The sequence below is a fragment of the Callospermophilus lateralis genome, chromosome 2 (assembly GCF_048772815.1).
Source record: "Callospermophilus lateralis isolate mCalLat2 chromosome 2, mCalLat2.hap1, whole genome shotgun sequence".
Lineage (NCBI taxonomy): Eukaryota > Metazoa > Chordata > Mammalia > Rodentia > Sciuridae > Callospermophilus > Callospermophilus lateralis.
Genome location: NC_135306.1, coordinates 153,544,504 through 153,557,745, shown reverse-complemented (window position 1 = coordinate 153,557,745; position 13,242 = coordinate 153,544,504). Strand labels below are relative to the sequence as shown.

The 13,242-nt window shown below is 39.0% G+C and overlaps 2 protein-coding genes across 2 annotated transcripts; one reads left to right on the top strand and one right to left on the bottom strand.

Annotated features, from left to right (window-relative positions):
- The first annotated feature begins 5,956 nt into the window (after positions 1-5,956).
- On the top strand, positions 5,957-6,907 carry LOC143391389 (olfactory receptor 51I2-like). Its single transcript, XM_076844090.2, has one exon. The coding sequence runs from the start codon at positions 5,957-5,959 to the stop codon at positions 6,905-6,907; it is 951 nt and encodes a 316-aa protein (XP_076700205.2).
- A 5,092-nt stretch (positions 6,908-11,999) lies between these two features.
- Positions 12,000-12,959, bottom strand: Or51q1 (olfactory receptor family 51 subfamily Q member 1). Its single transcript, XM_076844089.2, has one exon. It carries the CDS (start codon positions 12,945-12,947, stop codon positions 12,000-12,002), a length of 948 nt encoding a protein of 315 aa, XP_076700204.1. The 5' UTR covers positions 12,948-12,959.
- Positions 12,960-13,242: the final 283 nt, after the last annotated feature.

Sequence of the window (13,242 nt, the reverse complement as noted above, 5' to 3'; positions counted from 1 at the left end):
CATAGTCAACAAAAGTTTGAAAGGTGATTCTCAGAGTAAAACTCCCAGATCAGCATCATCGGCATTGCTTGGAACTTTATTAGACATAGAAATTCTGAGAAGTGTTCTCAAACCTCCCAAACCAAAAATTCTGGATGGTAGACACAGCAATTTTGAGTTTTAATAAGCTCGCTAACTTATTCTGATACTTTTAACCTAGAATACTGGCCTAGAATGTTTGGGAAAGCTGCAATTAGTTTTGACTAGACAACAGGGAGGTCTTTCATTGAGGAGCTTGGGGAGCAAGGACTTTAAAGATTGCCTAAATTAACAGGTGAATGACTTAAAATTTGGAGAAACTGAGTGTTTTACAACTTAGTGTAAACTTACTATCTCTATGAGATGATGCAAGTGGAACATAGAAACAACTTCAGAGGAATCTGATGAACTATCTTCACCCATGTCACAGTCACTGCCCATGATGTGACTCCCTTCCATTCCTCCCAATCCCCACTCCTGACATCCCAACCTACCAGGCATCAAAGTTTAGACAAGCTCTGATTTTAGGGCTGCCACCTAGGTACATAGAAACTAGAGAGAAAAATAGAAAAATTTCAGTTAGTTTTTTTTTTTTTCTTTCTCAAGTTGCTCTGATACTTCAGAGCACCACAAGGGGAAAAGAAATTTCTCTATGCCCATCTTCTGTTTGACTCTCCACACACATTCTACCACATGATAGAAAAGGGAGAGAAAATTCTGTCATTTTTTCCTCAGTAAACCCTTATTCTATGAAAAATTGAAATTAAAAGAGGTTAAATTGAATCTTTAATAGGAAGAACAAATGTTGGGGAAAAGAACATATTTGGAGGATCTGAAATTGAGACCTCCAGCAGAAGTAAGTTACCACTAATTATCAGGTGTGCTACAATTAATTAAAAACAAACAAAGAAGCCTATTACTTCCTTCTCATTTGAATCTCTATCTCCTGTAGACAGAAATATATACTTTACAAATTAGGTTCCAAGTTCAAGTTAGAGGAATATGAATCTCCTAAAGTCAGGACATAAACCTAGGTTTGTGACTTTGAACTCCGTGTTCCTTTGCTGCCCTGGAATGTCTATCATAGAAGAGACCCTGAGCTTGCGGAACATGGTGAAGGGTCAATGGAGATGGGATGGCAGTGGAAATTAAGTAGGGAACAGTGGGGATAAATGGATCAGGATAGCCAAGGGCATGCACTCTAAATTCTGGGGTTTTCTCTGGGCTCCAAGCTCTGTTCTCTGATATCTAAGCTCTAAAATTTTTTTTCTGGGTTCTGTGCTTTAGGATGTACCTGAGATCTGGGTTTTATGCTCAAAATCCAGGAACCTACACTTTGGATTCTGGGCACACAGTTTTAAATTTTAGATTGGATAGTTGTGTGTAGGTATGTGAAACTATGAAGATTGGAAATTTTTTTCTCCATGTTCTTCATCATGAGAAAGAAATTGAAATTTTATTTTATTTATTTTTTATTTTTTTTGTGTGTGTATGTGTGTGTGTGTGGTGGGAGGACACTTCCAGGGGAAGTGTTTTCATATACATTCTTATCTTACTATGATATACCTAGCCTAATTCTCTCTTGGGATCAGAAGCCAGCTTGTCACAAGCTATGAAGGATTCATTTCTGTTTTCTGTAAAAATATCAGGATGTCTGTATGGCCTGGCCATAAGTTGATGTTGTAAAGCTGCTTGGAATGCCTGCCTGTGCCTTGAACTCACCCATGCCTGGTTTTCCCTGACCAGATAATAACCCTTTCCTAAACCTTAGTGATGCCTCATAAATCCAGGCCTTCCCTGGCCAGATAATGACCCTCTCTGAGGCTCTAACGACCTTCATAAATTCTGATGTTGGGGCCACAAAAATGTAAACACACTAACATTTGTGTGTTATGCTTCTCAGAGGTTTGTTATCTGTAACCCCTCCTCTTTGTGTAACTTTTTGGGCTATAAAGCTGGGCTGTAAGAAAGCTGCGGGGCTATCCTTGGCTCCCAAGATGTTGATGGGACAGGCAGCCCGGCCGGTTGAAATAATAAGCTTGCTTTAATTTGATTTTAATTGGAGTCAGTGGTCTTGCATCGTGGTCTAACAGCTATTCCCCAGGGGAGATCTAACCCCCTCCTTTTTCCATTACCAAAGAAGCATCACACTCAGGCAAAGAGTCCTCTGGAGGCCTTGGTCTCTGGGAACTCTGACTCAAAGACATTAAATCTGCCTCCTCCCCTGGCTACTCACTGCCTGAGGCTCACTGTGGATGGTTATAAGCTCTGGCCCTCTTGCATCCCAACAGTCGCTTGCTTCACAAAGCTCCACCCAGTGAGTTTGAATCTGTTTTTGTTTTCCAGATGTGTATGAGAAGTGTGTTTTTATTGACATTTCTGTTGGGTTCCTGTATGAGTTTCTCAGTCTCTTTGATCATATTTTTGAGTGAGTTTCTGTCAATGCTTGTGTGTATCAATAGTTGCCACAATATGTTTAGCCTATGATAGAGGTTTAAGGCAAAACAAACAAACAAAAAATCCCCAAATTTCATTTTTTAGAAAAAACAATATGTGGGGCTGGGGTTGCAGCTCAGTGGTAGAACCCTTGCCTAGCATGTGTGAGACATTGGATTTAATTCTCAGCCCCACATGTAAATAAATGAATAAAATCAAGGTCCATAAAATTATATATATAATTTTTAAAAAAGAAAGAAAAGAAAAAGCAATAGGCATTCAAATGCCCTTGTGGTCTCCCACCCACTTTCAAAAGGGTTTCCAGAGTCACCTTCAGATGACAGGCATTGGAAACTTGCCTCTGTCTTTCCCACACAGATTTGGAGATAAGATTTTCTGTCACTGAACAGGAGAGAATTTGACAGTCTGGAATCTCAGGCCTGAGGCAGGAGGAGAGTTGAAAGGGCCTTTCAAGGTTATCTTGTCTTTCTCTGAATATCTTCATTATCCCGAAGCTTATTATTTTATCACATAGCTTTGACTTTGAGAAAAATGTTCCTTATATGACTCCCATACTGTCACATCCATTTCTGCTATGGTTCCCTCTTTTCAAAATGAAGTGTCCTTTGTTCCTTCATTTATTTCCTTATATCTTAGTTTCTCTTACCTTTGCCTATGCCATAGTTGGTTTAACTCTTATCTAGAGTACAGAACTCAGAACTGAATGTGCTTCAGTTATGTCCTGAGTAGTATAATAATGCATTTTATTTGTTAATGGTTTTTAAAGAATGTTTTTATGTCACAAACATGGGAATAGCCATGGAGGTGAGGTAAATAAGGTACAAGTCTGATATTAAAATAACTCAGTCTCAAAGGAAAGACAGAGGCATAAATGTCATTTTAATATTATAGGAAAAGTTCATATAAAAGTTCAGATGAGAAAAAAAAAACTATTCCTGCTTAAATGGTATTAGGAACAGTTGTCAATTTGCAGTAAGATACATATTACACTGCTTATTCCTATTATACTTACTATCCATTAGTCACCCTAACAAGAGGACTCATGTGGTAGGGAAATGGAAAGTCAAAAACTTTAAGAAGAAGCTAAAGGAATTTAGGATAGGTTATATGGAGAAGGGAAGATTATAGGATACCATGACTAAAACGTTCAGATACTATTTATAAATTTAGTTATTTATTCATCCAGTTATATATTTATTAAGCATTTGCTATGCACTTGGACACGTGTTACTATTAGGTATGTAGTGGGAAAAAAGTCAGCATTATTCTTTCTTTGATGAAGTTTGCAATCTAGTAGGGGATACAAACGTTAAACCAAAGAATATACATGTAAATAAATGCCTACAAATTAAGATAAGTGTTGCAAGAAAATCACAGATACTGTGAAGAGCAAAATTCAAGTGATAGCTGAGTAAGATTATTGTGCCTCCATGTTTGCAACAGTATCTATAATACAGAGAAAATAGATTTATCCCAAAGGTAAGAAAGTTCTCTATAAGTCAGTGAGACCTGACAAGGATACTGGTTTCAGGAAGCAATAAGAGTATAGACATTGAGAATGTTCAGACTAAGCATAAGAATGTCATGGTGAAGATTCTCACAGCGCGTGCAAGATTGGGCTCTGGTCTGATTCACCTTCAAGCAAGTGCAGCAATAACCCTGAATTTAGGCTACTGCTGTGGATGCCACCTTAGAGTATTACAAGTTAATCTATATTTATTTAAAGGAGCTCCAGGATTCTGAAGAATCTGATGGATGATGAAACACAAGGAAATGTGAAACTATAGTTAGAAGTTAGGGAGGAAACTTTCTGAAATAAAAGGTGTGTGGAGGAGACTCAGGAAATGCTTGCAGGTTTCATTGTGGTCTAAAAGGATGTCACTATAGTGATTAGAATGTCATAAAATGAGTCTGGAGTTGTTCTCAACACTGAATTCATCTCAGAAAATTTTTAGTAACATTCATAATTTGATGCTTTACCCAGAGGTTCCAGTTTAATTTGTGAGATGTTTCCTGGACACTGGGATTTTTCATTCTCCCCATGTGATTTTAATGTGTAGCCAAGATTGAGAACCACTGATCTATAAGGTTGACCCAAGAGAAATCTGTGGATAAGAGGCACATGGTAGTGTATTTCATTTGTCAGAGAAGTTTCTAGTTTTGAGGGAGGCCCAGAGAGAGTGTGCAAGGGGTTTTAGCAGAGCTGTGTCTGAAGAGTGACTATCATAAGAGTGCAGCTTCTTTGACTGTCCTTGTTACACTATGACTATGACTATGCTAGTGTCCATAGTCATAGCTCTTTGTATTCCATGGGCTCTCCAGTTCTCAATCATTTATCCCTTCCAGCAAAGCGTTATCGTTCAATTATTTAGATGTTTGAGCCATTTCACATTAGCAGCATGTGACCACAGGATAAAGAACTGATACAAAATCAGTGATTCCTACATCCAATCTGTTGAGTGAAACAGTAAACTGATTGGTGTTAATTCAGCTTTCATGCTCATTGTGACTGCATCTTCCTATCTACTATTTTAAAATTTATTTTACAAATTTAATATATCATATTATGTTATATTCAATGTGTTATGCTATATTATGTTATTTCACATTGCATTAGTTTAAATTTTATGTGACTTCCAACTCCTGATTGGTTTTTAGTTATTGCTCCCTGACTCTTGGTCTCAGATGGAATCTTTTCTCTCTGAGTCTTTGATCTCCATGGTCTCTAGGTCAAATCTGCTCATTTTGAAAGGAACACATCTCTGATAATCTTTCTGTTTTTATACTGGAAGGTCACTGTATTTTAGCATAATTGGATTGTTAATTTCCTTCATAGTCCATATTTCTCTTTTGAAACAGTTTGAAACTGCAGTTACAATTTTACTGGAAACATTTTTCCCTCCCTAGGATTCAGCAGGGACTCATGGAGACTATCACTTTCCTAGGTGTTTTTGTCATCTCAGATCCATGTCAGCAGAGCTCAAACTCAACTCTTTTTGATGACTCTAGCCTAGATCAGAGTTTGCTCTCATCTCTGTAGTGAAAATGAATATAAGCTCTGAACGTATATTAATTTTCTCAATTTTTCCTTATGTTCAAATAAAGAGAATAATACTATTTTCTTTCATTTTAAAATTAAAGTAATTGCGTATCTATGATTGGCTGAGTATGGATCTGACTCAGATCTGAGTTATTTGAGTTTGTGTCCCATTTTTAAGCTGTGTTATCTCCCACAAAATTGGGCAGTCTAACATATCTCTTTTACTATAACATGTTAGGAATGTAGAACTCAGGAGAGCAGGAGTAGAGATGATATTGTGTGTTACTCCAGCTTCCCCCACCCTTCCTATCTCATTTTTCAACCTTTAGAGTAGGCTACTGAGGCAGATGACTTCAACTTGTGAGAGCTAATTTTCTTTTTTTTTAAATTTGTTTTGTTTTTTCAAATGGCAGGTGAAGACTGATACCTGCTGTCGATGACATGGGAACTCAGAGCAATGGAAGCCTCGACCGCCTATCTGTCTTCCTGACTGGCATCCCAGGACTGGAGGCCCAACATGGCTGGTTCTCCATCCCCTTCTTTACCATGTACATGGTGGCCATTGTGGGAAACAGCCTAATCATGGCAGCAGTGCAGGCAGACTCTGCCCTTCATGAGCCCATGTACCTGTTCCTCTCCATGTTGGCCATCAGTGAGGTGGGCGTCTCTGTGTCTACACTGCCTACTGTTATGGGCATTCTTTGGTTTGATGCTCGCAGAGTTGACTTTGATGGCTGCCTGGCCCAGATGTTTTTCATTCACACCTTCTCCTGCATGGAGTCAGGGGTGCTGTTGGCCATGAGCTATGACCGCTTTGTAGCCATTTACAACCCACTGCGCTATACATCCATCCTGACCCTGCCCCGCATCATCTCTATGGGTTTAGGCATTACACTGAAGAGTGTGGCACTCATGGCCCCACTTCCAGTCCTGTTGAGGCAACTGCCCTATTGTCACATGAACATCCTCTCCCATTCCTACTGCCTCCATTCAGACCTGATCCAGCTGCCTTGTGCTGATACTAAGCTCAACAGCATCCTGGGCTTGGCCATTGTCCTGGCCACTTTTGGGCTGGACTCACTGCTCATTGTGGTCTCATATGGGCTGATTCTTTACGCAGTGCTGGGTATTGCTTCTGAGGAGGGAAGGTGGAAGGCTCTCAACACATGTGTGTCACACATCTGTGCAGTGCTTGTGTACTATGTGCCTATGATTGGTGTGTCTGTCATGCATCGAGTTGCCAAGCATGCCTCACCTGTGGTTCACACGCTAATGTCTAGCATCTATCTCTTTGTGCCACCGGTGCTCAATCCCATCATCTACAGCATTAAGACTCAGCCAATCCAACAGGGAATTGCCATTTTATTCTCCTGCAAGAGGAAATCAATCTAAGTCACTCCTTTAATCCAAAAGTTTCATTGTGTTTCTGCTATGGGCAAAACACAACACTAGGAACTTTGAGGATAAATAGGAAGGAGAAATTCGAAGCACTGTAACAGACTTGAATCTGAATCACAGGAATTACTCCTAAGTCCTTTACCTCTCACATTTTATTCATATATATGTCTCTGTGTGGGCACACCTATATACCCTTCATTTCTAAGCAGATATAACAACTTGAGGGCAGAAATAATGAAATTACCTCCCCACCTCATTCTCTTAGTAGTTCTAGCAGAAGCCTAAAAACTGGTAAGGTAACAGTAAAGGCCTGAAACCTTGTGATATTTGAAATGAAATAAAACAAAATTTTATTTTATGGGATAGCTAGGGTTTAAGAACACCGCCTTCCTACCATCATAAAGAAAGATCATCCTGGGAGCAAGTCTTTAAATAAAATACTTTCTGGTTTGCCCCAGATATTCATAATTCACACTTTTTTTTCTCAACATTGTTAGTAATAATGCTCTCTTTCACTCCCCAAAATATCCTTGTTTAAATAATGAAAGACATGATGAACACCTATGATGTAACCTCCAATTATAAAAGAAGCCAGATTCTTCTAGCAACCCATCATCCAATGGTCTCCACCTGCAGAATTTATGTACTTCAGGCTCTCAGGATGCACAGCTGACTAAAAGACCTCAACTGAGGCATAAGTAAACTGTGGACAATCTTATAATGCACAGGCTACAGATCCTAGGAATTCTAGTAAAGGCAACATGTTTTACCATAACAGAATTCCATGCTCTATTTTTAGGTAAACATTTGCTGTCTGGCATCACTGTCCCTAGATGTCCCCTCTTCCCTTCTCCTCTCTTCCCTTAAGCCTTCAGTGGCCTTCCTATGCTACCTGAAGCCTCTCTGACCCCTCTCCTTCCACAAACCTCTAAGGATAGGTCTACTTGGACCTGCCTCCTTCTGTCTGTGGTTTCTAGAAAACTTGGTCAAATAGGAAATCATCCTTTCTTCTACATAGCTCAGCTCTTTGTGTAGAATGGGTTAATAGGACTGTGCCAGTTAATCAGAAACTAGTGTCAGGTTTTCAGCCTCTCTCCACTTAGGCCCTCTAACTACAGCAAGAATGTTTTCCTCACCATGTTTTATTTTCCCCCAACTCATTTAACTCACTAGGTCCACCTTTACACAGTGAATTTTTGGAATAAAAAGAAACTACATCTGTCTGGAATAGTGATCATAAAATTTTTGTTATATACTTTTTAAAATAAAGAACAAAAAAATCTATATACCTTCTCAACAATTCCCAGTTTGATATAAAAAAAAATTGCTCATAAGTTTTCACAGGTATTCAGCATGCATTTTGGACTATATTATAAATATAGTCAGTTTAAAATAGTTACACAACATCTTGAAAAACTAAGGGGGAGAAGAATGTGGGAGAAAGTCAGCCCTCTGCTATTTGCCTACTTTCTCTCTGCCTTTTACCTCCTACTCTTTCTTTGCATTATGCTTCCACTGAAGCCTTATTTTCTCTAGTTCAAATCTGAGTTGTTCCTAATATTGACCACTTGTACCATGAGTCCAGTAATAAGAATCTGTGACCAAAATCATAGGTGTCCCTAAAAAAATGGTATTTCTGAGAGAACATGAACAGTTTCCTCATAATGTTTTATGAACATTAAGTTATATCTCTTATAATAGAAACTTTGCTACTACAAAGTCCATGATAACCAGGGGAATCTGCTCCTACGTAGTGCCATATTAAGGCCATTGTCACATTTCTTTCTTTCTGCCCTTTTTTTTTTGAAGAAATTCTGATTCTGGTGGGGGAAAAATGAGCCTGTTTTGTGAAAATATTATCTTAGCTGAAGTTTGAACTTTCAGTTCTAAGAACCTTCAGCTAGGCCAAAGTCCGATTCCTGCTCTGAGGGATCTTGCCTTGCCACCCTGATTTTAGACCTCTTCAATGGGTTTGCTTGTTCTGCTGAAATCAGGCTGCATGTTGACTAGGTAAATCTGAATGGCTGATAAGCCTGACCAATTAATCTGTCCAAATTTAATCCTCCGTTAAGTTTATAATTATTTTGCAGTGGAAACTCAGAGAACATACTCAGTACTCAATGTGGTGATTCAGGAGAAAGGAACCAGAATTGACGTGCATTCTGGAGAAGAGCCCCCTAAGAGAATAGCTTAGGTGGGACAGTACAAAAAGACATTAAAAAAGGACAGTATAGCTTAGGTGTTAGTGTCAATGTACTAGAATTCTCATCAACTCAGATGCACATCTCTTTTGTATAGCATCATTGTTTCTAGTTTACTACCCCAAACTCTCCTGCCACAAGTCAGGACCATGTGTACTCCCTCAGTAATATTATGGGGTTTTATTTTATATATATTATTTCACAATTCTGACTATACATTCCTCTTATATATGTATAATTTAACAAATGAACTCCCTTATCATAAAAAGATTGAAAGATGAAAAAAAAAAAAGAAAAAAGAGCTTAAGCAGATTTCTAGCAATTGTTTCTTCTAATAGCCATGTAACAATAAGAACTCTCTTGACCTTTCTGAGCCCAAACATCTAATTTCCAAAACTGGGTTTCTATTTGCTGTGACTTTTGTCACAATTATTGACAAAAAAATTACATTCTACAACTAATCTTTTAGCTAGCTGATGAAAGGACATCCTATATATGTGTGTTACATTGTGACCAGATTCAATTCCGTAGGTCTCCCTGAATATGCTGTTGAATTGGGCCTTGGTGCAAATTACAAAAATCCATTGAACTTGAGAACATTTTCTGAGACATACCTCAATATGTTGGGGGACATTAATTTTGAAATTTATTATAGACTTTTGAAAGGTAAAACTTTTCTATTCATATGTTAATAGACACTTGGGTTGTTCCCATATCTTGGCTATTGTGAATAATGGTTTCACAAATATGATGATGCAGAGTCTCTTTAAGACCCTAATTTTGATTTATATGTGCCTAGAAGTAGGATTACTAGATCATTTGGTAGTTCCATGATAAGCTTTGGAAGACTCACCATTCTGTTTTTCCACAGATGCTGGACACCTGAATAAAGTTATTCTTAAAATTCCTAGGAAGATTCTCAATCTATATGCAGTTCTGAGGTTCATCTTTATTTTTAGATTGAATTTGTTACTGATAATTCTGGACCTATGATGATTAAGAGGTGAGAAGAGAGCAGTAGCATTGGAAATATCCCAGATGCAGGAGTGGGTTAGTGGGCATTCCTAGGGAAAACCCCAAATGCATCTCTATTTATATCTCTGTTTAAGTTGGGGCATTTATCTCTGTCTCTGTATCTATCTATCTATCTATCTATTTATCTATCATTCATAGAGAGACAATTAAAAATATCACAGAATGAGATTAAAAGAAGGATATAATACTAAGAGCAGCCTATACTCTAAAATGGGTGTTTTTTTAATTTAAAGCAAAAGCTTTTTTCATACCCTTTATTCCTTACTCTTTATTGATAGTATTTACAATTTTGATGAAGGTGGTCCTTCCTTTTACTTCATGTTTCTCTATCAAAAGCATTCTTGCAAGCCTGACAGTTTATGTGTGTTTTCTATCCACTATCTACTAAAACTTCTTATGGAGGCATAATTGTACAGACTTTATAGATAAAGAAACTGCTTAAAAATGATAAACAACTTTTTCAACTCATTGATTAACAAATCATGATGACACATCAAGGGTATCCACCATAATGAGAGCACAGCTTGAACCAGTGTAGAAGGCAAAGCTAATTTTCCACCATTTTGAGTTGGTTCTGTATATTCACACAAAATATTGACAAGTTTCTTGCAATCTTCCAGAGATGACTTTCTTTGAGTTCCTTCTTGCACCTACCATCCTCTTTTGCCGCAGTCTGGCTGGGCACAATTCAGGAGCCACTTGTCAAAAGAAACTAACTTTATTTTTAGAACCAAACACGCCAAACAAAACAGCTCCTCAGGAAAAAACCCTCAGAGCCCAACTGCCACCACCGGCTTCCCACAAGCCTCTCCCACCAACAACCAGCCTCTCCACCTCCCACAATCCTCCTGCTCTTTAGGCTGATTGGCTGGTCACATGGGCGGAGCCAAAAAAGTCCCCCAGTGAGCAGCTCCGTGGCCAGAAAGGGCAGGGCAGGGAAACAGCCCAATGAGCATCTCCAATGAGCATCAAGGCAGAGGAGCCAATCAGCTAGATGTTGCTGGGGCCGCTGTGAGCCAATCATCAGCTGGCAGTCTGAAAGTTTGTGGGGCCCCTTGGGCTGTGGCTCTCAACACTCTTTAAGCAAGAGTTTCCATTTGCGAATCTTTGACTCCACCACTCAGTTTAAGTGAACTTTGTATTGGAAATTAGTTTAACAGTTTCTGAAACCCCCAGAGTATTTTCTCTTTGGCTTTTGGTGATTAGTATTTGTTTTTCTTTGCACATAGCATCATTATCCATAATGTTTTGCTTTTTTCAGTTTGGTCTCCTAATTTATGAAGGTTGTCTTTTATTATTTCAGTTTGAGATTATATGAGAACCAGTGTTAATTAAACGTTGATATTTGCTTTAGAAATTACTTATAAGGATATGAACATGTTATAGCTTCGATGAGAATTTTTATATAGTTATCAGAATTTAAATTTTATAAAGCAGAATTTTTTATTTTATTATATACTTAACACTGCAAAGAAGGAAGGAAAGGCTTCATATTTTGAATCATATTTTAATTTTTTTCTTTTCTCTAAGTCAAATGATTAGTGAAGTGCAAGGTTGAGTTTTTTAAAAAACTATTGGGGTTGGGGGTGTAGCTCAGGCGTAGAACACTTGCCTGGCATGCATGAGTCCTGGGTTCAATCCCCAGCCCTGCAAAGAAAATAAAAACAAAACCTATTTCTTATAATTTCTGGTGAAGCAATAGTGATATCTTTTTATTTACAATGGAAGCTTTTTATATACCATCTGCTCCTTTTATCATCTATGCTACTTAAAATTGTGATGGTAATGGTCTTTGCTCCTGACTCCACGTTACCTAATAAAATGACTCCTGTAAATCTAAACTTCAACAGTTAGTGCATTTTCCTCTGAAATAGGAGGCGAGTAATTCCCTGACGGATCTGCTTGGTCTTTGCACTGTAAATGACAGGGTTCATCACAGGTGGGGCCAGCAGGTAGATATTGGCCATGATAACATGGACCAGTGGAGAGGCATGTTTGGCAAAGCGGTGAGTCATAGATACACCAACCATGGGGACATAAAGGACCAGAACAGCCAGAAAGTGAGAAAGACAGTTATTGAGGGCACGAAATCGCTCAGTCCGGGTGGCTGTGCTCAAGACATTTTTCAAGATGAGTACATAGGAGAGTACAATGAGCAGAGGGTCCATGACAATAATGAGCAGGACCAGGGCAAATCCATACCAGGCGTTGACTCGGATGTCAGCACAGACCAGGTGAATCATATCCTGGTGGAGGCAGTAGGAGTGAGAGAGTAAGTGGGAGCGGCAGAAGGGCAGGCGCTTGAGTAGGAAAAGTGAGGGAAGAACAGCCAGGACACAGCGGCAAATAATGGCTAACCCAATTCTACAAATGACCTCACTGGTGAGGATGGAGGCATAGTGGAGGGGGCGGCAGATGGCCACATAACGGTCAAAGGACATGGCCAGCAGGACGGAAGATTCCATAAAGGAGAATCCATGGAGGAAGAAGAACTGTGCAAAGCAGGCCTCAAATCTGATTTTTTGAATGTTGAACCAGAGGAGCTGCATGACTGTGGGCAGAGTGGTGAGTGTGAGGCCCAGGTCAGTCAGAGCCAGCATGGAGAGGAACAGGTACATGGGCTGGCGCAGAGACGGCTCTATGCGGATGACAGCAAGAATGGTAGTGTTTCCCATGATGGAGATGGCGTAGAGACAGAAGAAGGGGATGGAGATCCATATGTGGGAAGCTTCAAATCCAGGAATGCCCGTGAGGATGAAGTAGAAGGGAGCGTGGGTGGTGTTAGTCACAGGCCCCATTTTTGATAAATGCAGAACCCAGAATCTGTGTGTTCCACATTAAGAATCTCATCAATATGCTACCACCACAGAATCACTATCTATTAAATTCAGGATACAAGCATGCTTTTAAGATTGCTTTTTCTAACTCCACTGAGCAATACACTAGCCAGAAACACAACAAATAGGCATGCCTTTTTATAAGTTTCTATTTCAGGTAAGTTCATGTTTTCACTTTCCGTACCTCTTGCTACTCACTGAGGTTTAGCTTCATGCTTCCTGAAAACCATATATATATGGTTTGCATATATATGAG

Coding starts and splice junctions, on each gene's coding strand:
- Or51q1 (XM_076844089.2), bottom strand. CDS start 12,947: ATGGGGCCTGTGACTAACACCACCCACGCTCCCTTCTACTTCATCCTC.
- LOC143391389 (XM_076844090.2), top strand. CDS start 5,957: ATGGGAACTCAGAGCAATGGAAGCCTCGACCGCCTATCTGTCTTCCTG.